At 51.0% G+C, this 18,300-nt stretch overlaps 2 protein-coding genes, 1 long non-coding RNA gene and 1 pseudogene across 3 annotated transcripts; all 4 read right to left on the reverse strand.

Annotated features, from left to right (window-relative positions):
* Nucleotides 1-1,404: 1,404 nt before the first annotated feature.
* LOC107278055 (putative F-box protein At3g23260) lies at nucleotides 1,405-3,199 on the reverse strand. Its single transcript, XM_015755862.3, has 2 exons — nucleotides 3,077-3,199; nucleotides 1,405-2,703 (listed from the first exon to the last, which is right to left on the reverse strand). The coding sequence occupies exon 2, from the start codon at nucleotides 2,684-2,686 to the stop codon at nucleotides 1,571-1,573; it is 1,116 nt and encodes a 371-aa protein (XP_015611348.1). The 5' UTR covers nucleotides 2,687-2,703; nucleotides 3,077-3,199; the 3' UTR covers nucleotides 1,405-1,570.
* A 4,037-nt stretch (nucleotides 3,200-7,236) lies between these two features.
* LOC107278544 (protein QUIRKY-like) lies at nucleotides 7,237-8,855 on the reverse strand (annotated as a pseudogene).
* A 2,019-nt stretch (nucleotides 8,856-10,874) lies between these two features.
* On the reverse strand, nucleotides 10,875-12,323 carry LOC107278889 (uncharacterized). Its single transcript, XR_001539798.3, has 2 exons — nucleotides 11,518-12,323; nucleotides 10,875-11,412 (listed from the first exon to the last, which is right to left on the reverse strand). It is a non-coding gene; the product is annotated as an uncharacterized lncRNA (long non-coding RNA).
* Nucleotides 12,324-14,339: 2,016 nt separating this feature from the next.
* On the reverse strand, nucleotides 14,340-16,725 carry LOC4347209 (uncharacterized). Its single transcript, XM_015755900.3, has 2 exons — nucleotides 15,358-16,725; nucleotides 14,340-14,795 (listed from the first exon to the last, which is right to left on the reverse strand). The coding sequence occupies exon 1, from the start codon at nucleotides 16,564-16,566 to the stop codon at nucleotides 15,835-15,837; it is 732 nt and encodes a 243-aa protein (XP_015611386.1). The 5' UTR covers nucleotides 16,567-16,725; the 3' UTR covers nucleotides 14,340-14,795; nucleotides 15,358-15,834.
* Nucleotides 16,726-18,300: the final 1,575 nt, after the last annotated feature.

Below are 18,300 nucleotides of genomic sequence, written 5' to 3' on the forward strand. Positions count from 1 at the left end.
GGTATGATAATCAGAACAAAGGATAATATCAATTTAAGGTGTAGATTGAATCCTACAGAAGACCCCTGCTGGGACTCTACTAATAGTCTCACACAAGATCCAAGAATGTGTTTTGATCTTGTCATGTACGGTTTTGCTATCCAAGTTATACACCGGAGTTATATATATTTGCAGAATCGCACGTTACTTGTTTGGAAGGTTCGATCATCAAACATTGATGAATTGTATATTTGCACAAGTTGTAGGTTGTACATTTATTTTGAGCAAGTTGACAAAGAGAGATTGATGTAGCATGACAGTTTTCTATGGTTGAACTTGCCTTCTTCTGAACCATATATACTTACCCTGAAATGAAAAGGGTTCTCCTTTTTGTTGCAGTAAGCGCCCCAATTTTATATACAAGCCATGAAAGCTTCAAAATGCACTAGGAATCACGACGACCACCTCCTACTTGAGCATCATTGCTCCAGGTAGGCAATGCAAGGTCTGCTCTTATAACTTCTCCATCTGCTGAGTCTGCAAGGACGGCTTAAGTTTTCAGTCAGAAGTGCCAATTTCGCAAATAATACTTGCAGTTAACCACAAACCATCACATCTGTGCATGTACCAAAGAAAGAAAACAAAAGTTAATATATCGAAGCCGCAATTATAAATTCAGATAACTCTGAATACAGTTGATCCGACAGCGCCGGCCAGATTGTTTGTAGCAAACATTTCTGCAGGCAAATTAGGATAGTGTCAGTGCAAGTATTCCCTCCGGTCAATTTTTTGTGACACTACTAAGATTTGGTCAAACTTTTTTTTATCACCAACAGTTTCTCAAATGCTTTAGTTTAAAAACAAGAAAAATGGTATATGTCTTGAAATTACTATTATAATATCATAAGCTTATTAGCTTTTATAAATTTATTTCTAATATAAAATTAATGGTCAAAGTTTTAAATGTTTGATTAAACCTTGCCCTAACGGTCAAATATTTCTGATCCAAGGAAGGAAAAGGAGCACACATAAATGCAGTTTAATTAATGAAAAGAACTAAGAGTTGATAAGGATCGAATCCCAGCTCTGCGCATCACATCATTGAACTTCTTCCATGCCAGCCTTTTGTGTGTACAGAATGTCATCTTCGTAATCAGAACAACATTGCAAATTAGAGTACATCTTCAGAGAAAAAAATCACTTACTATGTATCAAGACAACACAGTATATCTAACTGTCTGCACCTTTAAAGTTGCAGCTCATAAGTGTAGCAACAGCAAGAAGGGCTGTGACGAGAGCTGCTGCTGGTGCTGCTGCAGATTGCAGAATGAGCCTCCATTTCTGCAAACCTGAGATTTATGACTGGAATGCCAAATTAACCGTTACGCTTAATTCTTAAATAGTAGCGTAGATCCTATTCAGTATAATTAACTAGATTTATAGATGCAAACTAATTGTTACACAAAGAAGTAGCTTCTCAAAATTTACTAACCGCAACTAGACTATCAGCATAATTAAACAGGTGAAGATCCATCACTGCCTTCTTCAAAAATGTTTGGTACACACCATTCCTCGGGTGTTGAAGCTATTTTCAGCACGTGAAGTCTTCAAATGTTGAAGCTATTTTCTCCAGTTTACATGTTTCGATGTCATACCGGTAGACCTTGTTGGATGCCAGCAGCAGCTTTCTTCTATGGAAAACAACCAAAGGAGGTATTTCTACAAAGTGATTCATAACAAGATCAGGTGTAATCTGTACAGTACAGCATAGAGTCCATTCAGGGTTTTGCCCAACACTACAGGTCCAAATCTCCAGTTCCAGTGTCCAACTGTAAAAACAAGCACAACACAATTCACCCTCTACTTCTGTGAAACAGTAAGGCTTTGCACTGCATGGAGGACATGGAAACAGACTGAACTTCTCATCAGTCAAACAGAATCTGAGAAATGTTTTGGGTGGATACGGGCAAAGCGGCGTACGACAAACCTTCCAGTAGATGGCTCCTTTCACATGAACTGGAGTTAACCTGTCAATTGGGTATGGTGGATCTTCAGTTTGCCTCCATGCATCAGTGCCCAGAGTAAGCACTTCAAACTTGCAGACCTGTCTTGTTGTCGGATAATCCCTTTGGTAGAAAGCTCTAGCCACCTTGTACTTGTTGCTGTGAGGATCAAACCCAAATCCGAGCCCCATGCCGCCACATAGGCTATGGCTCCCTTCTGGCAGGGAAACAATCTCTCTTGTCGATGGATTGCAGATCATCATCTTGTGCTTCCTGGTAGAAATGAGGAGCAAACCATCGCAGTGCACCGGTCGAATCCATTTACGGATACCTCGAGGAAAATCCTGCAGATGCATTATATTAGGATCCTGGTATTTATACAGGCTCATCAGGAAGGCAATATTCTCACCGTTCTTCTTCATCTCGAAAGAGCCAGGGATCACGAGCAGTGATGGCCTCTGCTTGGAGCACTCGAGATGAGCATTGACGAAACGGGAGCTGGATATCGTGGCGTGCCAAGCCTTGCACACCGACCTGAATCGGATGAGAGATTTGGATGGCAGCCATGAGAGGATTTTGAACAGCACATCTTCAGGGATGTAACGGAGCAAGATCGTCGACCAGGAGTTGATAGCAATGCGCATCGCCTTTCGCGGCCGAGTAGATGATACCTGAATGTCTGAGCATCTTTTCATCATCTCCATGACAAGAATCCCTGAAACTGCAGGAGATGAGAGCGTCAAGATGATTGGTTATTAGTTTAGTTATGGGGGTCTGCCTCTGCAGACTGCAGCAACATATATAACAGGAGAATTCTCTGTGCAAATCGGATTATGTACACCTGAACTTAAAATTCTACTCGGGCTAGTAAAGTGATGAGAAACTAAATTCGGTTCGAACTTGTCAGGTGGCGGCGGTTTTCTTTCACAAAAAATAAACTTTTTCTCTCTTTCGGGCAAGATCTGCAGCGAAACCTAACCTTAAAGCTACCAACAAATTCAGAAAATATAACCATGTTGATGCAGAGATGAAACTGACCCAAAATTATCAGCGAGAGCCATACAGAAAAACTTCACTGGTTTCAGAGAACTCACCGGCTGTACTTCGGCGCCGGCGGAAGTGGATCCCGCCGGCGAGGGTGGCTTGGCTGAGCGACGGAGGAGGGTCCCTCGCGTGGTTGCGTTGCGCGAATAGCAATCGAGATTGGGATTTTTTTTCCCTTTTCTTCACAAGAGTAAGAGAAACCGAGTAGAAGAAGAAGAAATTACGTGAGTGTCGTACTGTCGTCCGACAACCCGGCCTACCTTTTCGGTCCACCTGAATATGGCTCGCACACGAATCGCAGTCCCATTCCGGCCCACCCACTTATGGGCCTCACGTGAGCCCAAGTCTCGTTTAGGCCCACGTAATTATAGGCAGCTCGACAGCTCGTAAGTAAAAGGAAAAAGTACAAAAGAGGTCCCTCACCTTGTCACCAAATTACAAAATCATCCTTGAAGGCCCACATGTCATCCTCATTATCTCCTTCCTCTCTTCTCCTTTCTCCTCACCCGATCCGCCCAAGCTCTCGCCAACCCCGTGCTCCTAACATTGTGTTGGTGTTTTGGTGATTAATGACAATGGTTGTTGGAACTAACCTTTGTATGAGTTTGTGATGATAGTTATGTTCCGGCATCAAGCAAAAAGGTTGACGACTCATATGCGAGGATCAAGTGATCGGATTGTGGATTGATGACAAGAAAGATGATACCTCACATATCGGGAATCAACAAGAGTCAAATGCCGATGATGAGAATGCTTGGTGAGATCCCATCATGAGTTGATGGACATGTTGAAGAAGATAAATACCATGATTGAAGATTGAGATGAAAATGAAAATGGTGTGAGAAGCTAGAAGATGGAGTTTATCGGTTGATGAGAACCAAAGAGAAGAGATTGAAGATCTAGGTATGAAGTGGCTAACTATGGCAAGACGGTGAAGCGCAAGGGAAGCTCGGCTACGATGGACCATGCATTGGTGAAGGGCAAGCAAGGGACTTGGCACCGATGAACCAAATCCGGTGGAGAAGGGCGAGTGAAGACATTGTCGTGACGGATCGTGCGAGGCCATTTGAAACTATGGATTATCTGTATCAATCATTTGAGAAATGGAAGATGCAAAGCCAAAGATCAAGAATATTTGATTCGTTGATAATCAAGAAGGGCATTGATCAAGGCAAAGGTATAATTGATCTGGGACTAATGTGCTTGTTGAGTTGTATGAGAATGTCCCAATGGTGAAACGACTTTGATGTTGACAACCCTCGAAGTGAAGAAAGAGAATGGTGTGAAGGTATTCCTATTGGTATAGCTTTTCTATTTGCAATTGGGTATATGAATCTCGTACTATTATGAGGAATGCAACGTTGATGTGTTTGTTTATGTCTCGGTGCTTAAAGTAACCTATGCAAGTGCTACTTGAGAGAGACCCAAGTTTTAGCCTATCCTATGAGTGGTTTTAGAATTTGTTCTTGGTGGGGTCGGGTAGCCCTTTCAATAAGCTTTCCATAAAGCCTAAGTTTGTTGAAATCGGGCTCCGAAGTAAGAAGTTATGGTTTTTTCCTCTGGTGTTGTTAGGTGGCCAGGAGACTCCAGGCCTGTTCATGCCGAGGCTTCCAGGAGGCTCCAAAATTGAACCTCGGGCACCCGAAAGGGCTTCCTGGAGACTCGGGCCAAATCCAGGAGACTCCGGGCCTATACTAACCTGAGCCTAACGGCTAGGTTTTAGGGCGTCCAGGAGACTCCGGGCATGGGACCCGGATACTCTAGGACTGTGCAAAGTTGTATGTAACGACTAGTTTTTGAAGAGCTCGGGTATTTAAATCCCTCCACCCCCTCTATCCATGGTTGCTGACTTTGGGCAAGATTAGAACCATCCAAAACCAAAGAGCCACTCCCCAATATCCTACCTTTGTGGTAGAACTCTTTGTGAGTGAGATTAGAGAAGAGGATTTGAGAAGAGAAGGGATTTGGGGTTGAGAGAGAGTTTAAGAACATAAGTTGAGAGCTAGTGAGCTTTACTCAAATCTTTGAGCACTTGAGTTCATAGCAAGCAAGTTTTCATTGTGTTTGTTACTCTTGGAGGTTAAGCCTCCTAGACGGCAAGGCGTCGCCCGGTGAGCCCCCAAGTGTGTGGTGAGTTGCGGGAAGTTTGTGAAGGTTTTCCTCACCTCCACAAGGAAAGAGGTAATTTAGTGGAATCCGAGCTATCTTCTAGGAGGTTGCATGGTAGAACAAGCTTCACTGGTGGACCGGGGCTCGTCGTCTAAGCTTGGACATTGGGGTCGCTTGGAGACTTGCTAATCCTAGGTGGTTGCTTGGAAACCTAGACTTCCTTGTGATTGATAGCTTGGTGAGGAAGGTGGTTGAAAGAGACCCGGCTATACATCGAGCATCTTCGTTGCACAATAGATGATTCAATTTTCTAGCATACATCAATCGATCTGAAGGGACTTTATGCTCCATACACATTCACCGTGTTTGAAATGTTGTTGTGTTGACTACTTATTAATGAGGAATACTCAGAATATACATATGTATAATTAAAATTGTATTTACCCGTTGTAATATACGGGCATTTTGCTAGTTGAAAAAAAATTGAATGCAACACAAAGGTTTAATTGCAGCACATATTTTTTGTCAGAATATAATCATGTAACATTTTATTAAAAAATTAATTGTGGTAAATATAATATTATAATCAGATAAAAATAAATACTTTATAACAAAAGAAATAGTTTAAGCATGGGCCCTTGCATGCATGCACACACATGCTCTAGTGGACCTCTGCAGATATTGCAATAAGTCCACTTTGACTCCCTTAACTAGTGACTGAATCTGTGTTCTTAAACCGCAATAACGGATATCTCGACCCCCCCAACTATTAAAACCGGTGTAATTTTACTCCATTCGTGGTTTTGAAGAGTGGTTTCGCCTACGTGACAGCATTGATCTGGTCTATGGTGTTGATGTGACGCTTATGTGGCACTAGAATCAAAAACATATATGACCCCATTCATCATTAAAAAAATTGTGCGCCCATTAACATATGGGCCAATATGTCATCCCCTCTCTATCCTTCTTCCTCCTCCCTCTCTCTACCTTCCCTCTCTGTTTCTCTTCTCTCTAGCCATCTCCAGGGGGCAGGATCTAGAGCTGCGGCAGCGGCGGAGGGGCGAGGGCCCAAGCGACAACGGCGGCACGGTGTTGAACTCCTCCTCTAGGTCGCCGGGCTCGGGGAATTTAACTATTTGCCACTTTTAGGTTTGTCAATTATTCAAATACCCCTCTTAAATTTGCACTTAATTTTTTTTCCATTAGAGAGAAACAATTTCTTAATTTTTTGCCACTTTTGCATACGTGGCACGCCAACGAGGCTGCCCCGTCATCAATCACCATCTCTGCAATGTTCTAGATGTTTGGATTGCACCAAGAGATCTCAGTGAAGATGTTTCTGCATAGGTCTTCCTCAAGCTCGCAGAAAGTAGACATTTAGAATCGATTTCTATCTAAACCTCCAAACTAAGCCACCCCAATCCAACAATGGAATTAATGCAAGCATGATAGTAGATGAGAGGAAGAAGTAGAAATTGATCGAAGAAGAGGAAGCAACCAACCTGGGGAGATCGCAGCGGGAGGGGCGCCAGCGCTATGGAGTCGTCGGGGCGGCCGTTCTTGGAGCAGCAAAAGCCGACTTTGAGGAAGGGGCATGCCTCCCACACCCACTCCCCGTCGAACAGGTCTCACTCCTCGTCATCGCCACCGCACAGCTCCTCGATGGAGACCCTGCCGCTGAGGAGTTTCTTGGCCGCTGCCAGCGCTGAGCAGCATAGCGACGTGCCGCACACGAGAAGTACCACCCCCGCCGCGGCGAACACCATCGTCGTGACCCCGCCACCACGGCCTTCTCTAGCGGTCTCCTCATCAACCCCTCGCTAATTGCTTCGCCACCGATGTCCCCACCATCGCATCGATCCCCTCCCCCCCCCCCCAACTAATCATCCTCTCACCACTGACGAAGATGGCCGGAGGTGAGAGAGAAGGGGAAGAGAAGATAGAGAGTAGGTGAAGGAGGAAGAAGATGACAGGACATCCTCGTTGGTATGCCACATGCAAAAGTGGCAAAAAAAAAGTTGTCTCTCTTCAATGGCAAAAAATTAAGTGTAAATCTAAGAGGGGTATTTAGATAATTGACAAACCTAACAGTAGCAAATAGTTAAATTCTCCCGTTGGGCTCTGTGTCCATGCCGGCGGGGTCACGCGACCGGAACCTGTACTACCATATGCCGATGAGGAAGACGTACAGGCGTACAGCGACGCCGTGGGCACGACCAGCTCCGGATACCAGACGAGGACGAGGTAGACTGGTAGAGGACGTGTACGAGCACGGTGGTGGACGAGCTGCGCCACCGGGCAAGCCCGACGGCCCAGGTGAGCACCCCCAAGATGCGGAACCAATTCCCCTTGGCGCGGCGCACGCTCCACGTGTGAGCGTCGACGTCTAGCATGTGGCGCACCACCTCCCGCCCCAGCGGCGTCTCGGAGCGCTCCAGCCTCGCGGCGACGAGGCGCACGGTGGCGGCCCGGAGCGTCTCCTGCTGCGCGACGCCGATCGGGCGGAGGTAGTGCATCTGCGGCAGCAGCGACGAGGTGTAGGTGCGCCGGCGACGAGAACCGCACGGCGAGCTGCACCTCCTCCATCTTCTTGAGCCCCGAGCGGCGAGCGGAGCAGCACGAGCAGCGGGTACGACGCGCAGAAATAAAATTCCTTTTCATTCTGATCTAGTGAATTCAATTAGACGCACAGAAATAATCAAGCTGTCTGGCTAAACAACACATTGCGCATGGCACATAGTATGCTTAATCAACAGAATCAAATTTCTATTCCAGATACTAGTACAAGAGTTTAATCACATCATCAAGGCACTTTACATCGAGGATTACGAGCAGCGGGTACGACGCCGTGTATCTGCACCCCCGTCAACGCCGTCTCGTAACTCTGCACACGTGCACCCGCACCTTCCGGATGCGGTAGTCCTGCCGCTCATCTCCGTCGTCGGCGAACACCCGCCACCGTGAGCACCGTGCACGGGTCGTACACCTGCCACGTGCACTGCTCGTTCCACCGCGGGTTGAGGCTGTCGGACTGTCGGTGACGGTGCGCTTCCGCACCCACTTCTTGCCGTACTTGGCCACGCAGTAGGCGTCCGTCGAGTATTTGGCGCCGCCCTTCGTCTTCGTCGACAGCAGCCCACACGCCCCGATGATGCCGAGCTCCAGCACGCCCACCGGCGGCTTCCACTGCTGCTTCGCCGTCGGCCGGTACTCGCTGCACACGTGCGCCGCCTCCTTCTAGGCAGTGTCGGAGGTGAAGCCGGCCGGAGTAGAACCCCGGCGGGCCACCGCCCGGACCGCCGGGAGCAATGCCGATGTCGGACGTGCCCCCCGACGAGCTGGCTCCTTGATCATGGTGCGGTCCTTGACGAGCACGATTAGGCTCTCGTCGAGCGGCTCGGACACGACGAACATGAGGTCCTCCTCCCACTCCCAGGCGAACGCCGAGCCGCTGCTCGTGCTCGCCACCGACCGCTGCGTCCTCGCCGACTGGAACCCGATCTTTATCTTGACACGCACATCGAACGGCAGCCCAGGCGACGGCGCCGGCACCCGCAGGTCATGCGCCTCGATCACCGACGCGCGCAGGTTCCACGCCTCTGATGTCGCCTGATCCACATCGCCACCATGATGTCGTCTGTCACAATGCCGGGCTCGTACGCCGTGCCGCCGCCGGAGGTGCTCCGGACGCGCTCCCCACCGCCGTCGCCGCTCCGGGCCTTAGCTTGCCCCCCGCCGCCGCCGCCGCCGCTCCAGATCCCGTCCTTGGAAACGGACGAAGTGGAGAGGAAGAGAAACACAGAGAGAGAAGGGAGAGAGTGCCTGTTGGACAGGAGTGTCTAATTTTTTCAAGGATTAATTAGATACATGTCATTAAAAATTTGTCGGTTTTAAAATATACCATTACTATTTACTATTTGAAAATATGCCATTATAATTTCACACATTGAAAAGATGTCACTCCTTATCCCTTGGATGCATTTCTAAAAATAATTGGACCAAAATGCCCCTTTTCCCTCTTCTTCCTTCTTCCCCTTTCTCCTTCCTCCTCTCTTCCTTCTCAGGTCTCAGCGGTGCGTCGGCGGCAGCGGCGGCGAGCATAGCGGCGGCAGCAGCCGCGCGGCGTGGCCCGGCGGCGGCGGCAACACGAGCAGCAGCACGAGCAGCGCGGCCCTGCGCGACGCGGTGGAGAGCGGCGGCAGCAGCAGAGGCGTGGCGTGGCCCGGCGGCGGCGGCGGCCGCGGTGGCAGCAGCAGCAGCAACGCGACGCGGCGTGCGGCAGCAGCAGGAGCAGGCCCGACGGCGAGCGGCGGCCGCAGCAGCGGCGCGGCCCGGCGGCGGCGGCAGCCGCGGTGGCAGCAGCAGCAGCAACGCGACGCGGCGAGCGACAGCAGCTGCGCAGCCAGCGGCGCGAGCAACAGGAGCGGGGGAGTGAGTGGCGCGGCGGCAGGAATGCCGGCGGAGCTCCATCGTCCCCGTGCTTCCTCGCCGAGCTCCATTGTCCCCGATAGCCGCGGCTAGCCCGACAACCTCCGCAGCTTTGCCGCCGGCGCGATGGCGTCCCTCCTCCTCCCCATCTACCGATACAACCCCACGGGAGCCGGCCGGGGTCCACGCTCGGCGGCGACGTCGCCGGCGGAAAGACAGCGGTGCTAGCGAGAGAAGAAGACGAAAGGGCATTTTGGTCCCAAAGAAATAAAAAATGCACTGAAGAGGTATGCAATGGCATATCTCTAATACCTATAAAATTATAATGACATGGATTCAATCAACCCTTTTTTCAATCGCGTTGGGCACCTGGGCTGGGAGTATTTGATTTCGGGGCTGGATATCAGCATATGCCGTTGAATTATCTGTTGGTAAACCCAGAAAACACTAAGATGAGAGCCTGATCGATGTCAGTTGTCAGACGCTAGTAAGGGCTAATATAGCCAACCGTTGACTGCATAGATCTTTACAGTCTAATTTTTAGCCAACTCATATAGAGGTTAGCTCTTAACTATAAATATATGGTCCACATGTCTCTCTCATAAATTTTCTTGGTTCTTGTGCCTAATCATTGGTCCCACATGTCATAGGGGGTGTTTGGAAACTAGGGACTAAACTTTAATCCCTCTCACAAAACAATAAGTCCCTACTCTCTCCCAAACACCCCCATACATATATGGTTTTTTAGAGTTCGTGCTGTAACTGGTTACAAATCTGCAGTCCGCTTATCTTCTCTCTCCTCTCTTATCTCCTCCACACATAAGCTTCTAGCTGACTTATAGTCTATTATGGTACCTGCTCTAAAGAATAATGAAAAGAAATAAAAATAATACCAGATCAATGTGAATTCAATGGCTTCATGAAACTACTCCGTATAAGCCAGCCAAGGGCGAAGCCAAGATTAGGGATTAGGGGTGCCATCTATCAGATGAGAGAGCTCACTTGCGGCTCGATGGATAATGCTGTAGAGTGAAATGTGTGGTCAGCATCATGCATATCATAGCAATTAGTGGAAGAGGAAGATATACCCAATCGTCTCTTGTTTATATTATATATGCGCAATTACGTAAGATATGTCTAATCACTTCTTTTATAATTATAGAAATTATGATTGTTGATGTGGTTTTAGACGTATCTGTCTACTAATATATGGACGATCACTAATTTTAAATTAGATCATTAGACTATTAGTACGAATTACCCCCTGAACTATTGCGGTAGTACGATTTACCCTCATAAACTACAATACCGGACATTTAACACCCAAACTCTTAAAACCAGATAAATTATCACCCTAACTCGATTCTAAGCGGTTTTCAGCCTACGTGGCACACACGTGGCGATACAGTCAGCAAAAACAAATAAAACCGGTGGGCCCACCTGTCATCTTTTTTTTTTCTCTCCTTCTCTGCCTCTCTCTCTCTCTAGCAATCGGCGGGCCTCGGCGCTCGGGAAGTGGAGGCCGCCGACGCCGCCGTGGCGAGAGAACGGCGACAAGTGGTGCGGCGCCGGCGGGCGCGGATGGAGCCAGGACGACGACGTCGTCGTCGTCGCCACTTGCGCCGCGAGTTCTCGAGGCGATGGCGTGGCGGACGACGAGGCCATCATGGGCGTCAGCGTGCGGAGCAGCGACGTGGAGGCGCCGTCGGCCGGGCTGGAAGAAGTCCTCGGAGAAGACCTGCTCCACGCTCGCCTGCAAGCCGCCGCCGCCGCCGCCGTAGTTCTCCGCCGGCGCTGTCGAGAAGCCGACCTCGATCTCGACGCTCTCGCATCCCATGAACGCCGGCATCTGCACGCCACCAAGAATGGCCCATGTCAGCTTCATCCATCTCGATTTCTCAGCAAGAACAACACGATCATCGTACGAAACAATATTATGAAATGGATTACGAACCTTAATGCATTGCCAGCTTCCTGATCGAAAGAACATTATCACAATTCACAAAAGATCATACGAATTCGTTAGTAAATCCATAAATTTCTCAGGTGTTTGATCAACTAATGGAACCCAAATTGAGCAAGGAGCATGTGAATCAAGCAGATCGAACAAGTGCATGCACTGGTGAGTTCCGAGTTCTGAGTATGCGGCCGAGGGCGGAGGGCGGACGTGGAGGCGGCCGCAGGCGGCGGGTGAGGAGCCGACGACGGCCGCCGGCGAGGGCGGAGGCGGGTGCGGGCGGCAGGCGAGGATCCGAGGACGGCAGCCGGAGGGAGCGGAGGCAGGGTGACGGGCTCCTCCTTCCCCTTGTCTCGCGCCGCCTGCCGCCTGCCTGCCGCGGACCGTTCGTCTGTCCAGGCCGGCTTCCCCTCGGCGGGGGAGAGGCCCATGGGGGCGGCGAGGGTCGTCGCGGAGAGTGAGGCGACTATGTTCCGCGGCGCGGACTACGCGCTGCCCCGGACGACGGTGGCGCTCGCTGTGGCTGGGCGGCATCCGGGGAGAGAGAGCGACTGGAGAGAGAGAGAGAGAGCACCCAGCGGCCGCTCGCGCCCGCCCCTGCGCCGCCCTGCCTCGCCGCCGCCGCCTCCACCCCCGCCGCTCGCCTCGCCGCGGCGCTCGCCTCTCCGCCCCCTCGCCGCCGCCGCCGCCGCCTCGCCTCGCCGCTGCCTCCTCCGCGCGCTCGCGGCCTCCGCCCCCACCGCTCGCCTCTCCGCCCCCTCGCCTCCTCCGCCGCCTCCTCCGCGCACTCGCTGCCTCCGCCCCCACCGCTCGCCTCTCCGCCGCGCTCGCCTCTCTGCCCCCTCGCCTCCTCCGCCGCCGCCGCCGCCTCCTCCGCGCGCCGCTGCCTCCGCCATCGCCGTCCTCTATAGTTGGCCATGTGGGCCGCCCGGCACGGCACGGCCCAGGCCCGGCAGTGCCTGGGCCGAGGCTTGTCGGGCCGGCACGGCCCGACCGATGCACCGGGCCGTGCCGTGCCAGCCCACGTGCCGCACTAACGGCCCAGGCACGGCCCAACACGCCTCGGGCCGTGCCGGGCCGGCCCGAAGGCACGATGGGCCGTCGTGCTTTTCCTCAGAATAAGTCTAAATTTCCTCCCTCCTATTGGGCTGTGACATATGTACAGCTACAAAAAGTCTATTTTACCTCCCTCTTCTTTGGGCTGGGGTATATAAATAGCTAAAATAAGTCTATTTAAGGTCCCTATTCTTTAGACAGTTACGTTTATATGTCTATTTTTAGTCCCCATACTTTATGTACCGGGCCTGGCCTGCCGGCCCATCGTGCCGGGCCGGCCCGACCGTGCTGGGCCAGCCCAGCGTGCCGGTGGGGAGGCCCAGGCACGGCCCGACGGTCGGGCCGGGCCAGCACGGGCCCGACCCAAGTCGGGCCGTGCCGTGCTTGGGCCGGGCCAAAAAGGCGTGCCGTGGGCCGGGCCTTCGGGCCTCGGGCCTTATGGCCAACTATACCGTCCTCAGGTGGAGAGAGAGAGTGAGAGATAAAAGAGAGAGAGACTGACAGACGGGCCACCTATTTTTTAATAAATAAATTGTTGACTTGACTGCCACGTAGACCAAAACCACCGCGGATTGGGTCGAGGAGGGTAATTTGTCCGGTTTACGTAGTTGGGGGTGAATAATGTTTGGTTTTGTGGTTCAGGGAGTAATTCGGACGACTACGATAGTCCGGAGGTAATTCGTACTTTTTCCTAAATATAAATACAACAATATATTTAGTATATGGATGATTCAGTATCACATCATTTCATCATTTTAATTTGAGGTTTGCAACCACGTATAACTTTTGTTAGTTAACCCATGTAACAATTTAAGCTAAAATCTAGGCAGCTATATAGTTAATCTAAGCTAAAGCCAACTGTCGAGAAGATAAAAGAGAAGAGAGAAAAGTAGCGGGTTATATATTTATAGCTAATTGCGGTACAGACTCCAAGATATATGTGTGTATAACATGTGGGACCAAGTATAAATTATGTAGTGCATGTTTATAGATAAAGATTATATGAGTTAGCTACTAAATTGATTATAGATGATTTGAAACGAGTAGTTGGCTATAATATTAAACTTGCTCCTAGAAGAGGTGATCATGTTGGCTAAGTTCACAATCAGTTTTTAGAGTCTAACATGCACAGGATGCTCACCACGGTGCGCATTGCGCAGTAGTGTGCAGGTACTTCCACACTCCATAGCGTCGGCGTTTGTCCCGAACGGAGACGGCGCGCACCGCGTCTGGGGACGAGAGCACGATCGAGTGTGGCCGCAATGCCAATTGCAAGCCTCAGCGATACGACGGTCCCATTTCACGCGCGCGTGAAGTCGTGTTGGTTTGTGAATCGTGATGCCACTGACCGACGTACGCGCGCGGTGCTCTTCTCGTCGGCGGCCTCGGCTGTACTACATCTACATGCGGACGTAGCCGGGGAAAGCTGCCGACCTAGTACCGTTCATCGGGGAGACAACTAGACAAGCCGGTCTATCCGTCTATACCGTGTACCCCTTCCACAAGACCATAACACCGTGGTCTCCACATTTAATGCAACGAGTTGAATATAATGGCAAGAATTGGCCATTGCCAAAATTTTTCGCAAATGACTAGCATTTGTTTGGTTTGCTATCCAAGTTGCATCTTAACATTAAACTAGGTAATTTGGCAAGACGAATAAAAAAAGTAATTTGGCAAGACAATTTTTTTGGTACAAACCAAACAAAACGGAGTTTTTGGCTTGGTTAAGATTGGCTGCGAACCAATGAGGCACGGTATGATCAATCATCCGAAGGCACGCCCTAACTAAAGTTACCATCGAGTCAATCAAAATTTACCTACTCAGTCGACAAGATGAGAATTTAGAAGGTTTTCCATCCATAATGCATGCTTCAATGTTTTGAGTACTTCGAACCGACTAGCATCACAAACCAAACTTCATGAGATTGGCAATCGCTCAATGTGCCACTACTCTAAGAGGAGAGGAGTCAAACAACTCTTCGGTACTGTTCGACGACAAGGCTGTCAGTCTTCTGTGTTGGACGGGGGTCCGCTCCCTGAGTCCGCGTTCTTCACTTGACAAACCACAACATGAACCGGTGGAACCACAACATGAGCCGGTGGTCCATCTTGGATCGAATCCATTCGAGCCTCAAACAGCTCCAGGGCTGCTTCGGCCGCTGTTGTAATCCCAGCATATACAATATGCTGTTCCTTATCTTCTTCCCCTGCAGTGGCTGGAGGTGAAGTCATAATTAGAACTGGTGATTGGTTTCCATACCCCCCAAATTAATGTTGCTAAGATGACTTATGATAATGTTGCGTACTAGTAATAAAAATCTATTGAATCCTAATAATCACAAACCAAACAAGGAGCAAACAAGAACTAATCACATACTGTGTACTCCAATTTAGCACAGTTTTGAGTAAAGGCAAGTTGAGTGCCACTACTAATACGACATGCCACAACTTTGCGCAGGAGTTTCAGTATTATACAGACATACAGTGACTTCTCAATTTGTGTGAACATTTAACATAACGGAAGCTTCTTTAGAAAAACAAAAAAAATGCACGAGATAATATCCATTATGCCATCTCAGTCCTAGTGCCTAGTACAAATAATGTTGCATACGAGTCCTATTGCAGTTGCAGTTGCAGAGAATGACGCTAGTACACTGCAACAAACACAACATGAGCACGAGGTGTACGCAATGCAGCAAAACGCACTTCCAAGCAATAAACAAGAAGTGCAAAATAATAAACAACAAGAACAACGTAGAATTTCGAAATTCGTATCACCTTGTGTTGGAGCAATTGGAAGGGGTTCCCATGGAGAGAACCATTCGAGAAGTGCCCCCCTGATGGCCACAGATGCAAGAATGTTTTACCAGTCTTCTTGTGAGGTGGAATCCCACTAGGTGTTGCTGCATAAAGAAGTAGAGCACGCTGGCATCTTGCCGGTCAAGCACACTGATCACTGGTGGAGCTCCCCTCTGCAGACCAAGAGCATGGCATATCGTGTCCCAAATGACTGACATAGGAGTCACTGTACAAATCCAGACGAGAACATTGCCCTCAGAAGGTAATCCCCCAGGATGTCCAGATACAGCCACGTATGTGATCTTGCCCTCGCTGACGCAAACACTAGAAAGAGTTTCAACCTCCTCTGCATGCAAGCCATCTGGAAGTAGCGTCATACTGAGCTCTTCTTCTCCCTCAGCACTGAAATCACAAGACAGCAACCCGCGGCACAAGTCGACCCACCAAATCTTGCCCTCAAAAAACGAATGAAATGTTACTGTTCCATGGTAAGTGGATGGGGCATGTGAGTGTCTTCATAGACCATACTCCGGAAGCAGAACTGAATTCCCAAAGCTGTGCCTTATTACTGTCAGCCTCGAGAACCAGTTCCATGACTGAGTAACTACGCGCGACGACCCCTTCGTGATTGTGCACGACAAGAGCGAAGTTGGTCAGCCCGGGGTTGGTGTTGCGGTCGGGCAGGAAATCCGCCGCCGCAGAGAACGTGTCAATCACGTAGAGGCAGGGACCTATGCGGGAACCACCCTTGTCGCCGGCGACGAACGGGCCCCCGCTGCCGCTGCCGCTGCCGCTGTTGCTGCCGCTGCCGCTGTGGTCGAACAGGACACGGGCGGAGTAGGCGTGCACGAGGATGACCCCAGAAGCGTCCGCCGCTAGGACGAAGGGGGCGAACGGGCCGAGGTCGCCGGAGAGGAAGCGTCCATGGGCGGAGATCTGCGGTGGCGCCGCCGTGAGGTAGGCACTGGATAGATGAGGTGGCGCCGCGAGGGAGAGGGAGCTGATCCGTGGCGGAGCCGCGAGAGCGAGGGAGAACTCCGATCCCTTGGAGGGCACGTCGGCCGGATATACTCGTGGGACCCTCCACAGTATCACCCACTGCGGCACCGGCGTGTCCCACCGTGAAGATGGCGGCGCCGGCGCCGGGGGGGGAGACGGGGGCGGCGGAGAAGGAGGGGGCGGCGCCATCCGGGGCTCCGATAGCGCTGTAGCGGTCGATGCGTCCCGAGGCTTAGAGTTGGAGGAGGAATTTTGGATGATTTGTCGGATGGGGGCGGAGCGGAAGCGGTGGGGAGGGTTTCGGAGCGGCGGCGACGGCGAGGACTACGGCGAGGGATAGCGAGGCGTGCGTCTGCGTGGGGATCTGTGGGATTTAAATGGATTTCCGTTCTCCTGTCCACGTGGCTGTGCCGTGTGGGGGAAGAAAGCCTGCCCCCACAGATGCTGAGGTGGTTGTCGACGTGGCGGTGTCGTGCGGTCGAAGAAACCAGTCTGCCCTGGGAGATTTTAACCTGCTGCTGGCCCGATCGGGTTAAAAATAATCAGGTTCTAACGTGTAGTGAATTTGTTCGGGCCTGCACATAACCGTGTACCGCGTTCATCCGAGCGGGTCTCAACTCGTTGACACGTACAGTATCAGTACCAAATGAAGTACTTTACTACAGTTCAACATGTGCACATTCTTGTACACGGTGATTGGTAGTACTAGTAGAGTAGTAGTAACATAGTACTGTAGTAGTACTCCATGTGTCGTCGCCGTCCCCACCTTCGTCCACTTCCCCTTATCCGGAATCTTCCTTCCACCTGGCCTCCCCAATCCCCATGAACCCCGGCGCTTCCACACCCCCCCTCCTCCTCCTCCGGTTGAGATCTCCCTTCGCCGCTGCGCATCCTGGCCCAGGGCACGCAACCTGAATGAGCAAATGCAAGGGAGATCCTGCACATCCATGGCCGGGAGAGGCCAATGCAAGAACCAGATCGGGGCCAAGTTGTTGAGGCTCGGAAACCATCATGTCGCTGCGGCTCGGCACGACGACCTGTTGTCTCCGGATGCGGGGCACGAAGGAACGAGGCGTTCCAGAAGAAGGACGGCGAAATCTCCTCCCGGTGGGTGGCGGACAAAAGCCGACGTCCTCCGCCACCAAGACCATCTCAATGGCGTGGCTGCCGATCTCTAGCCTGCTGTGGAAGCAGTGATGCACATGGCGCACCTTGACAAGCAGACTGCTCTTTACTTGCCGGCGGCTCGGCGCTAGCCGCGGCATCTAGGAGCTCGTCGACCACCTCGATCGGTGCGCTCTCTGGGCGCCCAGTCCGCGTCAGGCTCGCCGTTTTCGGCTCCGTGATGAACCTGATGTCCAACGTCTTTGATTGAAGACGTCATCGAGCCGGGGTCAGAAACGAGGCAGGAGTTCCAGGAGCTCATCGCCGATTCCGTGGCGGAGACGGGCGTCTCCGACTTCTTCCGTTTCGTCAGCGCGCTTGACCTCAGCAGCCGCCGCTGCGCAGCGACTAGGAACCTCAGTAGGTTCTACGATTTCTCGACGGTGTCATTGATCGGCGGCTGGGCGGCCTACAGCCAGATCTTCCGGCTTCCACGGTTCAACCCCGACAACTTCGTCTTCCACCAATCTGTTGCGGGTGGAATCAACTGGGCTGTCTGAGCACTACACGTCTACAACGAGGGCGCCGAGCTCATCGATTCCATGCACGTCGTCCGCAAGGAGGTCGAAAACTGCGATTGCCTCCAAGGTATGCTCCCATCTTCTTGGGAATGGTGAGAATTTGGGTCTTTGGTGCAATTGTAGGGTTCTTTACTCGTAGATCTGGGCATTTTTTACCTGTAGGAGATAGTGTGTCCTCCTAAACATGTAGATCTTTTTGTTCCACACCCTATTTTTATCTTTGGTTTAGCGTTAGCGT

Source organism: Oryza sativa, chromosome 9, assembly GCF_034140825.1.
Source record: "Oryza sativa Japonica Group chromosome 9, ASM3414082v1".
NCBI classification, from domain to species: Eukaryota; Viridiplantae; Streptophyta; class Magnoliopsida; order Poales; family Poaceae; genus Oryza; species Oryza sativa.